We start from the raw sequence: 18,849 nt of genomic DNA, 5'->3' as shown, positions 1-18,849 counted from the left end.
AGACAGAAGCGTTCCCGCCCTGCCATCCCTATGGCAAAGTCTCTGTGTTTTGTCTCACACATCCACCTGAAGCAGCACCGAGGTATACCCAGTTTCCTCTCAAAACTCCCATTTGCAAAGCTGCTGCTTCACAACGATGTCCTTGAATTAAAGCCTGGAGTGATCTGCCATTACCTGTTTGTCTAAATTGTTTTAGAAGTGAGTTTCCACCATTAGGACAAGATTTGCTTCCCTTGCTAATGCTCCAGGATCAAGCGGCAAAGTTGTTCCCTAGTTTGATCTGTGTTACCCATCCCCTTACAAATTCTGCTTGCGCGGGCAGCAGCTACAGCAGAGAGGGGCAGATTCGGTCAGAAATGATCCAGGCAACTCCTGAACCTTTCATACAAGACTGCAAGGGAGAGAGAGAATGGGAAAAGCTCCCCAAGCATCAAGAGCTTTCCAGCCATATGTGCGTAAAAATTTCTTCCTGTGCCACGTGACAGAGGAAGAGGCGCAGACCCATTACACAGTAATAAAAATATGCCTTTGGCAACGTTGAGCCAAAACCTGGAGCTGCTGCAGGAAGCTAGCAATCCGCATAAAAAGGAGTAAAACGTTAACAAAAAAAGGACCGAAGTCTGTATCGCGCACCTCTCGGAAGGACGCTGCTGCAGCAGGACGGGGCTTGGGCTCTGCACGTGACAGCGATCTGCAGCAAAACATCTGCTTAAAATCGTGTAGGTTTCCAGCGCCTGTCAAGATCTCGCTGAAGAGATTAGTTGTGGTGAGTAGATTCACTTTTCCTTTTTTTTTTTTTTCTCCCTCCTCTTAACCTTAACTTCGAAAACTTACCAAATAAGGTCTAGATCATTGAGCACTCAGGTTTCCAACGCCTGCACAGGAATCCATAAGGGCAACAGTCGCCAGTTAAAATAAATACTCGAGGAAGGAATCATTCCTCACACTTCTGCTGGGAGTACCCATCTCGTACAGCCGAAACCGCAGCCTCTCCCTTCGCTCTGGTACGAATCGGCAGCTTTGGCAACGGGGCTTTAGCTCAGGGCTAGGAAAGGTTTGCCACAGGCATCCCTGGCTGCCTAAAGCTGAGATGGTGATGCAGGTTCAGGCACAGAAGATGCATCGCTCTCCTTTGTCTCCTTTGACGTTGCTTTGTGCGATAGCAGATAGCAGATCAAACTCATATCTGGTATAAACTACTTCACTGGCTTATATCAGAAATGAAATACATCCATTTCAGCTGCTGTCACCGGCGGCACACCTTATTTTATCTCAATCAGCCCCGCGCTCCCAAGGGTTCCTTGTGCCCTGGGGACTCTGCAGGGCAACCACCAGAGCTGAGAATTAGGCTCACGGGGATAATGATTATTTTGAAGACTAATTAAGAAGCCTTGAGGTATGCTGGGAAATTGTGAAGCAGGAAGATGGTTGTTTTGTTTAAGAAAGCCTCGAATATTGAAAGTAAACAGAGTAGAAAGTCACAGTCGTTCATTTGCTGCTGGGTCCCCTCTTGGGCTTTCAGACCATCCTGCTCCTCCCTCCCTCCGAGCAGCAATTGCCCCCAGACTCTCTCCTCTTCTTTTCTCTCCCCCACTGCACTTTTCCTCCCCATGGGTGGGCACACACCACCGCCGTGTGGCACAGGATGGCTTCCCTGGCCAAAAATCGCTGTCCGGCCACCACACGTGCCAACAAACCACCCCACGTCTGGCAAACCCTCAGGGATTTTCCCTCTGACGCGAGTTCAGCCCAGCTGCCCTGTAGCACCAGAAAGTACAACTGATCCTTCGCGCCTGGGGCTCACTCTTACAGGCAAAAGCTTTTCTTACAGAAACACCTTTTTAAATGCATATAGATCTGTAGAATCGGTCTGGCTTCTTAACTGTGGAGTGATTCAGGAAGCTCACCTGCGGCAGGGCTGGGATGAGGGTGGTTGCACAGAGGCTTGCAGGAGCCACGTGGAGCAGGGATGTCGTGGCAGCCGAAGCTGTAGGGGAGACATGGCCAGAGATGTGTCCCCCAGGCTCCTGCCTGTGAGGCACCTCTGGCAGCAGCAAGCCCATCCCACGCTGCAGCAGCCAGCAGAAATGGGAGCTGCAGGTCAGGACGGGGGGGCTGCACTGGGCCCCGTGGGGACACAGCTCCTAGGGATGGGGGCTCTCGGGTGACAGAGCCATGCGCTGTAGCTCCGGCGACAAGGAGCATGCACAGAAAAGCTATTAGAGAGCCTGGGTTTGCAGTCCCCCTGCACAGATGCTCCATGCGCTACAGAAGTTCATGGGATGCTCGGGTTTCAGCATGGAGGGGTCGGGTTCAAATCCTGCTGAGAGTAAGAGTGTCCGCTTCAGACAGGCTGGTTAGGGCAGCTGGGGAGTCAGGCAGCCCACCCACTCCCAGCTTTTCTTGATCCTGAGGAAAGCTAAGCCCCAGTCTCCCCTCCCCGGTCCCTGTGGCAGGGAGAGCCGGGGCACGGGGCAGCCTCTGCCAAGGGCCCGAGCTCCAGCAGGAGGAGAAGGGCCCACCGAAGCGACAAGTGATGACAACAGAATGTCCTAAAACAGAAAGGGGGTGTCACGTAAAGGCCACGGGACAGAGTCAGAACATTCCCGTTTCAGACACATTTTTGCTTTGAGTCATTCATTACATTTTATTATGTAATTATAGTGAAGGTCCCTAAACATGTGGCTCGTTACGAAGAGAGAAGCCAGTAAGTGCTCAGCCCTGCATGTACCATGCTTGAAAATCAGAGATGCTCTGTCTTTACTGCTTTATTTGTCCTGAGGTATTTTCTATAAAGGTGTGTTCAAGCTCTAAGTTTCAGGAGTGAACATTTTCCAAAATCATCCCCTTCCTGGTTTGCTTCCTGACAAGTATTCCCCAAAATTACCCAGTGGGGATCCACAGCGCAGTTTTACAGACTACATTGATTGGACCCACAGCAGCAATTCCCATTGATTCAGCTGAAGGACACAGGGAGTCATTGCCTCTCAAACCCAGCTGATTGACACGTGTCACTCCACCCGTCTGCCTCATCCTGCTACCTCAGGGCCTGGCCAGCCATGCCTATGCTGCGGACACCTGAGCTTGTTTACAGCTGTGTTGTTACAACAAACACCTTGTTTAAGCGAAGCTGGTCCACTTTCTCTTCCCGTGCTGAAATCAGTGCCCAATACTGGTGTGCTCTCCCCAGGTGCTGAAGAGCCAAACATTTGCATTTCAGTGGCAGGTACAAACTACAGCCACGCTCGGTCAGATGATGGAGGATCTCCTCTCCTCTCCTCTCCTCCCTAAGCAGTCCTCCACCACGCTTCAGCTCTCATAACCCCCTGGGCACAGTGCACACTCCAGCACAACAGGCATCAGTCATGACCAAAAAGTCTCCAAACTGCTATTATCAAAGACATTAATTAAAATGTCATTAGAAAAGTAAGACCTCAGCTAAAACCGTGCTGCATGGCCTCCAGTGCCAGGCCTGCCGCCCGTACTGTGAAGAGGAAAGATGCTGATCTGTTTCCAATTTGCTTTTTGGAGCTCATCATACGTTCGACATCGAGAAGCAATTTTCCTTTTAAGGTGGAACAGCATGAGGTTTGTTTTCTTTCAAAGAGATTTCTTTAAGAGGTTATTTATAGATCCTCTTGTGGATGTGACTGTGCTTTGCATCCCACACGCACTGCTGTGATGTGGGATGAAATGTTCTTGTGGAGCTGTTAATTAACACCAACTCAGGAGCTGTGCCAGAGCATGGCTCCAGGTAGCAGAATATTGCCCGTCTATCCAAGTACTGGTACTACTAACCTCCCAGCCTCGGGGTATTTTGTGTTTGCCACTTTTTATCCCATCAGGTCAACTAGCTGGGTTGTCTGAAGGTAACAGAAGTACTTATGGTAAGAAACTTTAAGAGAAGGAGCTGCCCTCCTACCCTGTGCTCCCGCTTGCCTGTTTCTTCTCTACATGAAGCAGTTCCAGCTTTTTTCCAGGTTATGCTCCCCAATGACATTTTTCCTTGCCACAACTTATTAGTGTCATCCAGCTCCAGACACCTCTCACTTTTCTTCTGTGGTTACTGGGAAGCAGGGATGTAGCTTTCCTCGGGATCTCCCCACTCCTCAGGCATTTTAACATTTTGTTTCCCTTTCCGTGAACTGAGAAGCCTTTATTCAACTGTTCACATTAATACTTGTTGGTGATTTCCATCTCACAAGGCCGTTAAACTGACAACTTTCACCAGCAGCAAATAAACTTAGATATAAGAAAATCAAAAGACAGCTGAAGAACAAAATGGCTTAACAGCCAAATCCAGCCCGGGGATCAGTTTTGCATTTACCACTCCTCTGCGTGTTCTTAATTATACATATCACAGAACTGGGGGGCTCCCACTCAGCATTGATATGTAGCATATTGCTCGCTGGATTTAGAGCATGTAATATGCATTTCCACCCCCTTCAGGAGCCAATACCAGGATGAGAGTGCTAAGGCCAACGTGAAATTTATACAGTACTTTAAGCATCTTATTTCCAGTGCAGGAGTTAAACATAACACTACTGGGGAGATGCTAAAGCCTCCCGGTATTCAAGTTAATGCCTAGCAGGACCTTGCCTGACCAAAAGGCCACTGACAGATTGAAAGGTCTGGGATGTCTCAGCTCATCTTCTATTGCACCTGTGTTTAACTACAAATTTGCTTCAGCACCAAAGCTTGAAGAAATATGTGAAAGGCAGTTTGCTTGCTTTTCAATTCTTGCTTATATTCTGTATTTCGTTAGCAGGACCTCAGGATGTGACAAGAAAGCCCATGCAAACAGATGATTCTTGTAAAACTTTTAACCCCCTACCATCAGAGGTAGCTGTAATAAGAGAAAAGACTAAATTTCATAGGAGTCTTTTCCATCAGATAAGGGTGAGCACCTCTTAGCCCGGGGGTAGGAGTTGTATCAAAGTGATACATGGCTAATTCCTTTAAAAAAAAAAAAAAAAATCCTTTGGCTTTAGCTTGATCTCTCCTAATCAAAGAGCTAGCAAACAAACAGTGAACCAGCACAGATTTGTATGGGGCAGTTTCAGGCTTCACGTCTCATTTCTCCAAGGGCTACTCCAGCTACAGAAGCTGAAAGAAAGAAATTGGGCCGGGGATGCCTTTCATCCCCCCACCAGCTTGTTCCCATATTCATGCAGCTGGGAAAGAGCCTGACTCCATCAGCGTCTCCCCTCAGCCCATGGTCAGTGCCCACCAGGGAGCTGCTGGGGAGCTGGTAGCCTGGCCATAACCTCCCTCACTGGCAGAGCAAAGGGAGGAAAAAGTCCTCAGCCCGGGCATGGGGAGGCCGCCTGTTCTGGGGAGGGGATGGCAGGAGCACCTTTACCCATGGGTAGTCAGAAAATGATCCCATAGGGGAAATTCTCTTTTCTACTATATAAGTAACTATGTGTAGAACCCATTTTAAATGCTTCTAATACCCACAGTCTTGAGTGGGTCATGCATGGAGGTGGGCTTTTGTCAGTCAGCCTGATTTTGAGCATCTTCTCTAAGCTGCCGATGCATCTAAGCACTATTTCAAGATGCAGTGGAGTTACTTAGGAGTTGTACATGGAGCATAGCTATTTGCAAACAGTACAACGTGCAGACATCCAGAGGGATATTTTACTGTATAATAACTGCTCTGTATCATTAGCAGGTTCATGGAAATAGCTTTATTCCAGAAATTATTTTCTATCAGTATCTCCCCATTCAGGAGTGGAGTAAGACAAGCCCAGGAGGCTCAGCCTCCTGTCGTGAATGAAGGGAGAGCCTGGGATGCTGCAAAAAAAAGCCCTTGAGGTTTGCTATACTTAAAGCAATGCCTCGCTTTACAGAGCCAGGAGACAAACAACAACCAGGGCTTTAACAGTTACCTATCTTTCCAAGGTGAATGTTACTAACAAACGCAAAGACTGAGCTATTGCCTCCCCAGAGAGGCAGGTCAGCACGGCAAGAGGTTAGAAAACCGCCTGTAGCCGGGCTGGTCACGGCTGCGGGGGGGGCTGCACCCCGACACTGAGCCATAGACTTGGCCGGCGATTTGGCTGCAGGTCGTGCAGTGCCGCGCGGCCGAGCTGCAGTGAGGAACGGGACAGTCTCAGCTAGCTAAGAGGCTCAATTCGTACTGGCAGACAAAATGCAGTAAGGACTGCCTTGGCCCAAAGCCTCCGCAAGCCCGTCTTCTAACATCAGCCCTGCATCACACGATGGGTTTTATGCTTGCTAAGAAACCCCAGTGACCCAGCCGCAGGGCAGGTCTTACTGGGGAAGTTTACACCAAAACCCTTTCTCCTTCCTCCGCTCTGGTAGTCCCCAGCGGCTGCTTTCTGCACCCCTCTGCCATCGCTACTTGTGTTTCAGGGGAAAGGAGGCCCAGGGAACAAAACAAAACGACGGATGGCCACAGATACGGACTTAGAGAAGAGCGAGTTTGAAAACAGTATTGGTCAGACCCAGAAAATTCCATGAACCAAATCCTTGAATTCATGTCACACCAAAACAAACCGCTCCCCCACCCTGTCAAAAAAAGCCCAATTACCTCCCATTTTCATGCAAGTCTACACAATACACCGTCCCGACGGAGGGGACACCGCCGTACCCACACGTGCCGGCTACCACACATAACAGCCACGTCCCGTCTCCTTTTTACAGGCTGCGCCATGATCTCCGCCGTCCTCCTCCTCTGGACCGTGCCCTGTGTGGCAAACCACATCCTCGGGGGCTTTGCTAAGGGAACGCTGCAGGAAGGTCCCCAGCTGGCGTGCAGCCTGCCGGGACCCCCCGGGCCACCCGGTCCCCCCGGCGCGCCCGGGGCTCCAGGGACGGTCGGCAGGATGGGCTTCCCGGGCAAAGATGGCAAGGATGGCAAGGACGGGGACAAAGGCGAGCACGGCGATGAAGGTAAGAGAAAAGCGCTTCGTAACACAGGGGTAAAATGTAAAAGCAATAGTGCAACAGCCCAGTTAACAGCAACCTGTCACCCCGAATCGGAGCCCCAGGACAGACGACATCTCATAGGAAACTCTTCTAGAAATTTCCACTCTCCCTCCTCCAACATCTCACAATTGTCAGCTCCCGCCACGGGGGTTCAGACTCGCATTATTTGCTGATAGCATCTTGCTGTATGCAATTCCTATTGGCTTCATTTTGTTATGAAGGGAGATTTGCCCTGTTCTGATATATGCAGTCTAGATGAGACAAAGCGGTGGTCTCCAACTCCTGCTCTCAAGCAAAACAGGCAAAAAAATTAAGTACTTGCTCCCTGGAGCGCTCTAGCTGGGTGACAGGTACTGTTCTGACCATGCTTAATCTAAACCAAAGCAAACAACTTTTCTTTAATCCTGAGGTGGGGCTCTCCTTTAGATCCAGCCTTACAGTCAGCAAGCATCAAGAGCAGCTACGGTGCGAAAACAGTGATTTCCCGTTGCCACACTAGAGTGCACTCCTGATTCAGCATAACACCAGCGTGCCAAAGCTGCAACTTACTCTCTTCTCCTGCCCCCAAACCAGGGAATCTGGAGAACAGGTTTTCAACCACAGCTGCATTTAAATCTGGTACAGCAGGTCAAGAGATGGGGTATAAATCCCCATGAATTTGTCTTGTATCAGACACTGCTGCAATCAGCACTAATCAGCAGTTTCAGCATCACTGTAACATCCCAACTCGCCTCCCACCTCAAGGCAGTCCCTGCACCAGGTGTCTTCTGGTTCACGACTGATTCATCCCCCAGCTAGGGTGGGCTTTTTACTACACCTTGAATTTATTATTTCTTTTTAAACAACAGTTTCATGTTAAATGTGAAAAAAAATGAGACAGGAGATTAAAAGTACTCCATCTGCTCAAAGCAAGGTTCCAAAAGCTTCACAAACCTGTCCCACTCCTGAAAAACCCAAACATTTAAAGCTTTCTCTTGGCTAGCTTTATAATTAATTACTTCTTTTTCTCAAGTGAGCCAGATAATTGAACCAGCCTTTTGGTCCTTAAAAGGGACAGACTGTCCTGCTCCCAAGTCCCATTGTTATCACGCCAACTACCTACCTGACACAGTTAGTCAGTCCTGACAGATGTCCAGCCCCAGGTGGTATTTCATCGGGATTCTCACCAGCAATGTTTTCCTCCTAAATGAAAATATACTGCTGCAACGATACAACCCCTTTACACTTGCCATATCATCTCTTTCACTGAAAAATTTACAAGGTTATCTGTCTTCTAGGTCCACAAGGCAGAGCAGGAAACCCCGGCAAGCCAGGACCAAAGGGGAAAGCAGGAGCTATTGGCAAGGCAGGCCCACGAGGGCCCAAGGGTTTAAAGGGTAATCCTGGGAAAAACGGGGCACCGGGAAAGAAAGGGCCCAAAGGGAACAAGGGCGAGACCGGGATGCCAGGACCCTGCACCTGTAATGCCAACAAAGCCAAATCTGCCTTCTCCGTGGCAGTCTCAAAGAGCTACCCAAGGGAACGGCTGCCCATCAAATTTGACAGGATCCTGATGAACGAGGGAGGACATTACAATGCTTCCAGTGGGAAATTTATATGCAGCATCCCAGGTATTTACTACTTCACTTATGATATCACTTTGGCCAACAAACATTTGGCCATTGGCTTGGTCCACAACGGGCAGTACCGGATCAAGACTTTTGATGCCAACACTGGGAACCATGACGTTGCCTCTGGATCAACCATCCTTTCTCTGAAGCAGGAGGATGAGGTATGGCTGCAGATCTTTTACTCAGAACAAAATGGGCTCTTTTATGATCCCTATTGGACAGACAGCTTATTTACTGGCTTCCTGATATATCCCGATCAAGATTATCTCAATGAAATATAGGATGAGAAACTAGCCTGTGGGAAAAATAGGAAATGCATGAGACCTCAGTCCAGCAAAGTGTAGCCTGTACATGGACATGTGTGGGATTATCATACGATTCCACATTTTTGGCGCTAACAGCCTGTATTGGCTATTTAGATATCTACTTGATGTCATCAACTAGTCCACAGGGTACCAGGACCAGCAGGACTCACCTTTAAGCAGCCTCATGAATCTCTAAATCTCAAAGCCACCCATTATGTTTTCCCTGGTGATTCCAACATGCCATGGACATGTAACTCAAATACTGGTGCAGAATGCTTCGATTATTATATTATTATTCTAAAGCATGGAAACCAACAACCATTGCCTGAAAGCTGGGCTCAGAAGTGCCACTGATGCTGGAGATGGTATCACTGCGTCTCCTCCCTCCACACCCCATAATAGTAATAATCCTTGTTAATACAGAGTTACACTTTACCAGCTACTTAAGAGTCAGAAAGCTGTCAGCTAAAGTTGTAAGAGTAGCTCTCAGCCTCATCAAAGCAGCACTAATAAGCAAAGGCATCTGATCTAAATAGGAAATTACACAAAAGAGAGATCTCACTTTAAAGGTTAAAGGTAAGACTCCTTGTAAGACACAAGCTGTTGCACTGAGCACCACTGGCATTTCTCAGATTTCAGCCTCGATATACCAGCGCTGGAGTCCTGCATCTGGTTTCAGACAAGCGTTGGTAACGACCAGAGCCTAAACTGGACTGTGCAAGCCAAATACCTGTGGGCCTCCAAGCCATGGTGGAGGATGAACTTTACAGATAAGACTCAACTGTCAAAGACAGCATAAACCTTCACTCCAGAAACAGATTCATTAATAACCCCCTTCTGTCATCCCTGGCAGCTTTTGCTGGAAGAAGATAGAATCATAGAATCATTTAGGTTGGAAAAGACCTTTAAGATCATTGAGTCCAACCATCAACCATGCCCCCTAAACCATGTCCTGAAGTGCCTTGTCTACACGCTTTTTTAATACCTCCAGGGATGGTGACTCAACCACTTCCCTGGGCAGCCTGTTCCAACGCCTGACAACCCTTTCAGTAAAGAAATTTTTCCCAATGTCCAACCTAAACCTCCCTTGCCGCAACTTGAGGCCATTTCCTCTCATCCTATCTCCAGCCACCTGACAGAAGAGACCAACACCCACCTCACTACAACCTCCTTTCAGGTAGTTGTAGGGAGCGATAAGGTCTCCCCTCAGCCTCCTTTTCTCCAGGCTAAACAACCCCAGTTCCCTCAGCTGCTCCTCATAAGACTTGTGCTCCAGGCCCCTCACCAACTTATACTTGTGCTGCTGCTGAGATCCTCCTCAAGGGCTTAATGCTACAGCTAGACTATACCTTAACTGCTGCTTTGCTTTTTTGATGTTGTATGTCAAATATTACAGATGCTCCAAAATCAATGTTTTGGTTCTGAACTGTATGGAAAAAAAACCCAGAAAACTCAAAAGCTGAACTTCTGCTCAGCTGAGCTTTTTGCTTTTGCTAAGCAGAGCTTAGCGATTCTTTTTCCTCCTCTGCATCAGCTAATACAGGGACATGCTCCAAAATGGTTTGCTATTACCAGAGCAAAGAGTTCTCCTGTTATAAAGCCTCTCAGTCCAGCTACCTTGCCCCAGGGTGTCCAATGCTCCTGTAACACAGAGGTCTCTGTCTCAGTAGCCAGATGGAAGGAGTCTTGCTGTCAGATACATCTTCTTGGTTTCCAGTCATATTTCTCATCTCCTTTATCACTTGGTGAAAACTCTCATGAACTTCCAGCTCCTCTAATCCTCATATTTAGGCATTGAAGGGATATCCCATAAGAACAAAGTTGTGGGGTTTTTTTCCAATCTTACTTTTACAAGTCAAAAATATTTGCGTGATTTTTGTGAACTACAGTAATTGTGTTGTATCTTACAAAAATCTTTTCAAATACATTTTATAAAATAAAGCTGAACAAAAGTACTGCTAGTACATCAAGAATAGTCTTGATATTTATAAAAGTGATTTCCTGGAAGGTATTTCAAAACTGTGTTACAGATTCCACAGACACTGTTGGATTTAGTGATGGATTTTGTAGGGCTGGTGCAACAGGAGTATTTCTCCCCTCCCGGCCCAGCAAGTTGGGGAATGCACAGAATTTTCTGCTCTCTGTTGCAAGAAAACCTGCAAGGTAGAACAATAGGATCTGTCCATTCCCCCAAAGCTTCTCACCCAGATGGCAGGTGTCCTTTCCCTGACAGTGGTGGCTCAGATAATATATTTTGTTCCAAAGCTCTCTCATTCAGGGTGTCCTGGGGTGCATTTGCAGGCGGCTTCCCAAAGGCAGCAGCAGTTCAAGCATTGCATTTCCCCCTCAATCCCACTCGGACAGCCCAGGAGCCCAGTGGGGGCAATAACTGCTTTTTGGCTGGCCCAAGTTGCGCGCAGGTCTCTACCCTGACACAGGTCCTCCAGCAACTGTACGTGTCAGGGGCAGCACAAGGGGGGTGGTGGGACACATGGGAGGATGGTGCCTCTCCACACCACCACCCAGCTGTGCTGCACCCAAAAGGGAAATTACATAGTACAGCTTTAATTAATCCAGTAGTGCTCACAGCCCACTGCTGCCAAAAGACAGAGACCTGGCTGCCCTCCTCAGTTCTTTTCCCTTGATTCAGTGCATTGCCCATCCCCAAAAGTGGGTATTTTGGGGGTGTTCTTTTTTTATTGTTTGGGTTTTATTGGTACTCGGGTTAGTTCTCCAATGATTTTACGAGCAGAACCCACTTGGCACCAGGCAGGTACCAGAGCTGGGAGGGGATGGGAGAGCATCACAGGGAATAAGCCTGAGAAGAGGAGGGTGGAGGGGAAGCAGCAGTGAGGAATTAGACCAGCTCAGTCTTCCCTTGTTATCTCCAGGGAAGGCCCCAGCAGGCAGCATTTCCTCCCACTGTCAGCCTTCTCAGGGGCACACGAGCTGGTTTCCCCAGATGACGAGCAAGGGAAGTTTTTAACTGTCTGGCAAAATGTCCTTTTTATTCTAGTGAAAAGGAAAACCTGCAAACGAGTCTTTAAAGTCTGGAATATCAAAATGCAAATTATAAAGAGAACCACCGACCCCCACTGAGCGCTCAGTGTGATAGCGCTTGCTCTCAATTTGGGACTAGCCGGTCCTTCCCGCAGGAGCAGCACAGGACCGCTGGCTCCAGCCTGTTCCCGTCCTCCCTCGGGACCTGTCCCAGCCGCCCCAGCAGGTCACAGTGCTGGCCTCTGCGCTGCGCAGCTCAGACCCCAGGTCGGGCATCTGCTGCCATCCAGGACTCCGAGCAATGGAAAACCCAAACTAATAAAATGTAGCAGGCAAGAGGGAGAGGAACAGCTTCTCCAGATTGTTTAACCTCCCATTGGGCTGAAGTAATTTAAAGATGCCACATATCATAAGTATTTCTGTGAAAGAGGCATGAGCGCTTGAAGTGATACATGTGGGTTCCTCTTGCACAGGTTCCTCTGAAAATGATGAATTTCCTCTTATGAGGCCTTAAGAGCAACTTGCATGCTGAACAAAATGTCTCCACTCAGTCTAATCTTGCAAGAAGAATCATCTCAAGCAGCTGTGGGCTCCCCTCCTCCTGCCTCACCCAGGAGAAGAGGGAGGGAAGGGCAGCTGGCAAGGTACAAGTGCGTCTAGGTCACTACAGGGCCAATCACTGAAATATTAAAAGGGGGTAAGAACCCCCCACAAAACTCAAAATGACTGGCTCAGGCTTCAGAGGATTTTAAAAATAACACATTCCAGCTTGCTCCTGCATCTTCAGGCTGCATTTTGGTTTGTGCTGCCATTGTCCTCCAGCCAAGCAGTTACTTACTTTGTTTTTAAACTGAAACTGAGATTTACATAAAGTCTCTTTATTCCAGAAGCACAACATTTTTGGAAAACCACCAAATAAAGAGCTCTGGTTTTCACAGCCAAGCTGTCTCAAGAGACCATCACTCCCACGCAGGCTGCTCACCCCAGCCCAGGCAGCTGCCCGCACCTCTGGCACGGTGGGAGAAGAGCTGGGAACGGTGGTAGCTGGGCGAGCACACGGGCAGATGCCATCAGGAAGGAAGGAGGAATGTCCTGGCTGAACAGGATGCCATCCACATCTGCCACCCTCGCGCAAGACCTGTTATGCCGCAGCACCCTCCTTCACTGCAAGTGTCAGAGCTGCCCTTTGCACCACATTTGGGCACAAGCGAATCCCTCCGGCACATCCAGCGTGCCAGGGCAGGGAGGCAAGGCAAGGCAGGAGCACCCACCTTCAGTGTTCAGTCAGCAACAGAGAAAAGGCTCAGCAGGCTCAGCTTGTGGCTCATTAAAGACCAGCACGGACCTGGCTGTGAACACATGTACCTGCCCAGGTCCCCTACAAGGCAGAGGAGGGTTTCTCTGCCAGAGGAGCTTGGCTCCACTCCCACGCAGCCTTCTCCCTCCCACATCCACCCCCAATGCTATGCAGCAGTGCACTTCCAGCTCAGGCAAAGCTGTGATTTCACACTCTCTGAGCACTCTGCACAAACATCAGCAGGGTGGGAAGCACTCAGCACTGGATGAGCCCAAGGACAACTCTTCCTGCCTGCTGCAGCTTCTGACCCCTTAACTCAGCCTCCCAAAGCCCTTTTCCTCCCCCCTTCAGGGCTGATCTACACAAAAGGACCTCAAAGTTGGCTTTTTCTGTTTGTTTTTCATTTTTGTTTTGTTTTAAAACCATACATTTCAATGCTAACAATGAAAAGAAAAAATAAACATCAAAAAAATATTTTCACTCTGGAAAATTAACATTAACTGTGGACTCAATGTACACAGGCTGTCTGGAAAGTAAGGACGCGATGTCGCAGCTGGAAATAAAGGGAAGGCAGCGCCTTCCCTGTGCAGCCCATGAGCCCGACTCAGCCCTGAGCGCCTGGTGCTGCTGAGCTTCAGCACTCACCCAAGCAGACCAGCGCCTTCAAGTCTCGATCGCATCTTCCTTCTGGGGGACTAAGGAGAATCCAGGTGCATTTACCAGTCACCCTGGTTTTCCCTGCTTCCCAGGTGAGCCTGCCCTCAGTTATACCAGTTAACACCCAACAGTCAGCACCCCAATGCTTAAAAAAAAAAAAAAAAAAAAAAAGGGTGGGGGCAAGTCTTTTTTTTCCTCTTCTTCCAGGTTTTGTCAACACTGCCTCGCCAAGCAGCACCAAGTCCCTGAAGACCATGTCATGGCAGGCCCACGATAACATTACACAGCCCTGGGGGCCGCATGGCTGCCGGCAGCTCTCTGCGCCGTCCCTTGCTGTCCTGCCTCCTGGCAGCCACAGCCCCTTCCCGCTGCCAAGGGCCATTTCTGCACTTGAAACAAGCCAGGTCCAACAGTAGAAACTGCAGAGTTACATCAGGACAGCACAAGGCCATGACCCCGCAGCTCCCCGTGCCCCACTCCAGCACTGCTGTGACCACCATAATGGCCCCGTCATTCCTCCCTGCGCTTTTCAGTGACTGTGTGCAGGAGAGGCCACGTCCCCTGGGTGCTTGGCAGGCAGGTCGAGAAGTGACAGACCTCTACAAGGAAGGGTATGTTCACAGAGTTTCTAATTTCCACATAAACCACTGGCTGAGAGAAGGAACAAGGAAATGAGCGCTCAGACCAGGAAGGAGCAGGGACGAGTGGATGGTGTGCTTGAAGGGCAAATTCGAGGGGGGGCTGGCTTGTGCATCGTGCCGGTTCTCAGGCACGAAGCTCGAGCTCGGGTATTTCAGGCTGCTGGGTAGCAACGGGCCCATGAGCCTCCCCTGGGGGCTCTCAGTGCCCCGAGGCAAGGCAAGAGTATCCCAGTTCAACCCACTGAGCATCAGGAGAAAGCTAGGAACTGCAACCATTTAAAAGCCTTTGAATAGAACAGGCTTTTCAAGCTACACAGAAGCACAGCAGTGTTTTCCTTAAGCCCTAGAATACTATCTGTAATATTGTTCTTTCCTTGCACTGTTGCAGGCTTAGTCTGGCACAGACACACACCCAATAGCAGCTTGCTGGGGTTAAAGCCCTTCATACCAGCCAGCCAGGCTTAATAATTACAGCTCCTAAGGACAGTCCTAATCCTATAACATTGTCCTTAAAAAAACCAAGAAGTCATTCATAGCTCGCTTCTACCAACAGCAGAGGAAAGCAGGTTGCAGCTCTCTCAACCCATGAACCCCACATGGAAAGGTGCAGCCTCCTGCAAGGGCACAGAGCTCCCACGCCTCTGACCAACTTGCTAATGGTTCTGTGTTAAACCTGATCCAGCTAAGTCAGTAAAGCGAGGGTACAGCTCCACACAGCTTGCAGGATCTTCCGCTGTGCATTTTTTTGCTGGATCAGGCTCTCGCTGCCCAGCCCCATCAGTGCTGGCTCTTGGAGGGCACAGGACAAGCCAGATTTGGGCACAATTCCACAAATCATATCATCCCAGTTTAACACTGCTGAAGGAAGAGGCCCCGCTTACCTCTTGCTGCTCAGGGCTGCACCTCCTTGCTTTGTACTGGCTTCAGATCCCTCTGTGAACCAATGTCACTCTCTAAAACTGCAGAAAACTAACCCAGTAGAAAAACTAGGTTCAGTATGGTAGATCAGATAACAAAAATGCATGAAGAGTGACAGAGGAACCACACAGGCAGGGCAGTAGAAGGTGTGGACGGATACAGAAAACCAGAGTTGATAAAGCTCTTCATCAACAGGAAAGCATTACACTGTGTAAAAGTACTCAAATTGGCTTAAATTAGGGCTCAGCTGTTGCTGAGCCAATCTAGCTTTGGGATCCTGGTGAAATGGGAGGCACCTGGGTAGCAACAAGTTGGGCTGCTCATCTGGGGGAGGAGAAGCCCTGGGGGAGGCGTTGGGCCTCGTGTAGGTATGAGGTGGTCCCTGTTTGAACTGGCATCCTTGCTGGGTGTGAGGGAAGCTCCTCTTCATCTCCAGTAGCAGGTGAGGTTGTGAGGGGTAGAGGGGCAAACAAGAGGCTTTTTGATGTTTTCCTGACACACACAGCCTCCCTGGCAGGAGCACAGGCATGAGCAGGTGCTGGTGCTGCCTGTGTTATAGCTGAGACTTGGCTAAAAAGCCCATTTTTTCCACCCAAGCTGAACCAAAAGCAGCCCAGCTCCTTGCTGACACAGGTACAGCCTCTCCCTGCCCTTGGTGCTGTCTCTTTACCAGAGTTTCCACTGCATTGCTTCCCCAGCTGAGCCCCTGCCTCCTCTGAGCCCTTTGTGCTGGCAGGTAAGATACAGGTTGCCTGAGCCAATTTTTGGTCACTTTGTGGTTTGTGTCTTCAGCTATTTTCAGATAGCTTGTTGCCTAAAAGCAATGTTATTGCCCCAGCACTCAGAATGGTAGCACTAGTGGTAAAGATGTTAACTTGCTTAGTTAAACTGATTTTTTACGGGAAAAAAACCCTCAACATTAACAATTTCATTTACTTACAAACTCAACTTGTATCAGTGAAGTTTTACTAACTCTGCATCTGTGCCTTACCCAACCATGACTTACTAATGATGAAAGAGTAACATAAAAATTCTCAAAGTTATTATAAACCCTATGCAAACCTACTTTGGGAATCTATATGGGATTTTATGTTTACCTCTCTTGGTCTGTTTTTTAAAACACTTGAAAATTAAATCAACACAGTTCTGTTGTGGCTAAAGCCTGTATTTTAACCCAAACTTTACCCATTATATCAGAACCCGATGAGGATTTGAATGATCCCATTTGGATGGAAAAAGAGACACTGCAGCTGCAGTCAATTTTTACAATATCAATGTGTTAATGATAATGTCTGTATGTTGTTCATTTGATTATCAGATGGAAGAGTACTGGATTCTGTGTTTTATGTACATGGCCTTGCTGGCACTCCCTCCTTCAAAAGAAAGCAATTCCAAGGTTCAAGGCTATGTCTAAGCTCTTATCAAATCCAGAATTACTGCTCTCTCTGATTTGTTACTGTGAATATTTTATAATATCAAAGACACTGTTGGTTGGGGTTTTTTTAAATCAACAGGGCAGTCTATTTGAGCCTTGCTAACAGCCATGCTACAGAAAGGAGAACCTTATTCATTATTTCTTTCCATTTTTAATATCAATGCAGTTACTGAAGGAAACTTTTGGTACATCACACTTAATTTATTTTCAAATGGAACAAGTGAAACACGTGGACCATATTCTGGAAAAATAAAATCTTTTGGCTGCAAAATTAAAACCAACGTTATATGGAACAGTTTTCTATTTCACATGGAATCTCAAGATTTTTTTTAAATAATTCAGATTTAGAAAATACAAGAGTTTTAAATCAGTAGATGCTACAGACATGAGTTTCTGAAAATCCATACCATGTTCATATCATTGAAACTTTATTTCAAAGAACTGATGCTCTTTCTTTCAAATAATACCATTGGTTTGATTTACACTGCAAAAAAAATTGAGTATATTGATATAATACATGCATATAAAAACTGTTATGGCAAATTAATATATCATTGTATGAACCACAAACAGACTACATTGTAAAGAAATGCTCCGGCTGTTATTCAACAAAATAGTTAAGCATGTGCTCAGTTTTAAGCAAAAAGACAAGATATTTTTTTCTTTGCCTTAAATTTAAGGCACCTAAGTACTTCAAGGGATACCGGGATGTACTTAAAAGAAAATGGGGGAAAATTATTTCTGATGGACACTTGGTGGCAGCTTTTATCTGTAGGCTTAATAGCTGTTGACACTTAACTTCACTGCTTCTCTTTTATAGCAGGGGACAAGCCAGCAAACACAGACTATAAACAACTGGGGTATGTTTTCCCCAGAAGATTCGGCCAACAACTTTCTTTGATCACAAAAATATTTTCCCATGAATGCTAAAATAAAAATATTTATTCTGACAGAAGCAGGCAGATTTTTGTTGTTCCTTTCCTTTTAAGAAACCAACCAAGGAACAAACGTTTTTGTGAGGTTCTTTTGCAAATTTGAGTGCAGAATGACTGGCAATTATTTAACAAAAAACCCAAAACCCTAATTCTAAAAATGGCATTTAGTTCTTTAAATGGGAAAGCCATTGCTAGGACTGGTAAACTTCCTTATGAAAATTCTTCATCCTTAATGGCTCAACAGTGCGATTTGGGTATAAAACAGGTTGTGTGGTGATTTTTTTTGGCTCCTGGAATTGTTGAAGCAGAGTGCTGAGAGACACTTGTTGAAAGATTTCAGTTCTATGTGCTGAAATATCCACTGGACTATAAACATGGCCCTCAAAGGCCTGGGAATAAAGCTACGTGGTGCCTGGCGGTTTCTTGGGCTCTTTGGGTATAAAACTTGGAAAGGATGAGGGTCCTTGGGTTCCCAGGGCACAGCAGTGACCGATAGCCTACCTAAAGCTTCAAGACGGGCAAACCACGAATTGCCAAGTTGTGTGGCAGCACATCAGGGTCCCGCTATAGCTGGTGCTGTGCACTGCTGTGTAATAAGGATGGGACCTGTCCCGAAGGCATGAGATACGGGTTATGTCTGCAGTCTGGAGAATGGGGGGAAGCGTGTGCTCTGGCAAACGCCAGCTCACTGCCTGCAGAGGACAGAGTTGCCTCCTGGCACTGTGAGAGGGAAACCTTGACATGTGGCCCGAAAGGGAGCTGTGCTCCTGCCAAACCGCACGCTCAGACATAAGCGAGCGCTTCTATCTGCAGGTTTCTGGCAGCTTTAGATAAGGCATCTTGTACTGGGAATCCTAAACCAAGGAAAAAGTCAATCTCCTCTGTTAATCCTGAGGATATTTATTGGGTATTCAGAGCCTTTGTTACGGGGAGAAGAAGCCTTACGTTCCGTTTCCTCCGGCGATTTTGCCTGCGCTCCCCTCTCCAGCCCAGCTCGGAAGACAACCAAACGCCGCAGACCCCGCTCAGCCGCGCCCGGCTGTTGCTGTTTTGCCCTAACGCCCCCCCCCTGGGCCGGGGCTCCCCCCGTCCTGCGG

The 18,849-nt window shown here is 47.8% G+C and overlaps 2 protein-coding genes across 2 annotated transcripts in view; one reads left to right on the top strand and one right to left on the bottom strand.

Annotated features, from left to right (window-relative positions):
• Positions 1–8,076, bottom strand: part of PTTG1 (PTTG1 regulator of sister chromatid separation, securin) — a 32,520-nt gene extending 24,444 nt beyond the window's left edge. The window contains exon 1 of the mRNA XM_052816351.1: positions 8,057–8,076. The gene's annotated coding sequence lies outside the window, so the exon portion shown is untranslated. The remainder of the gene's footprint in view (positions 1–8,056) is intronic.
• Positions 351–10,825, top strand: C1QTNF2 (C1q and TNF related 2). The gene is made up of 3 exons (XM_052816346.1): positions 351–766; positions 6,670–6,918; positions 8,232–10,825. Exons 2-3 carry the CDS (start codon positions 6,678–6,680, stop codon positions 8,843–8,845), a joined length of 855 nt encoding a protein of 284 aa, XP_052672306.1. The 5' UTR covers positions 351–766; positions 6,670–6,677; the 3' UTR covers positions 8,846–10,825.
• The last annotated feature ends 8,024 nt before the right edge of the window (positions 10,826–18,849 follow it).

This window comes from Harpia harpyja, chromosome 20 (genome assembly GCF_026419915.1).
Source record: "Harpia harpyja isolate bHarHar1 chromosome 20, bHarHar1 primary haplotype, whole genome shotgun sequence".
NCBI classification, from domain to species: domain Eukaryota; kingdom Metazoa; phylum Chordata; class Aves; order Accipitriformes; family Accipitridae; genus Harpia; species Harpia harpyja.
This window is presented reverse-complemented; position numbering and strand designations above follow the sequence as displayed.

Excerpts from the sequence above, each read along its gene's own strand:
- C1QTNF2 (XM_052816346.1), top strand. The coding sequence starts at position 6,678 with ATGATCTCCGCCGTCCTCCTCCTCTGGACCGTGCCCTGTGTGGCAAAC. Across the intron at positions 6,919-8,231 it reads AGGCGAGCACGGCGATGAAG|GTCCACAAGGCAGAGCAGGA; the intron begins GTAAGAGAAAAG and ends TCTGTCTTCTAG.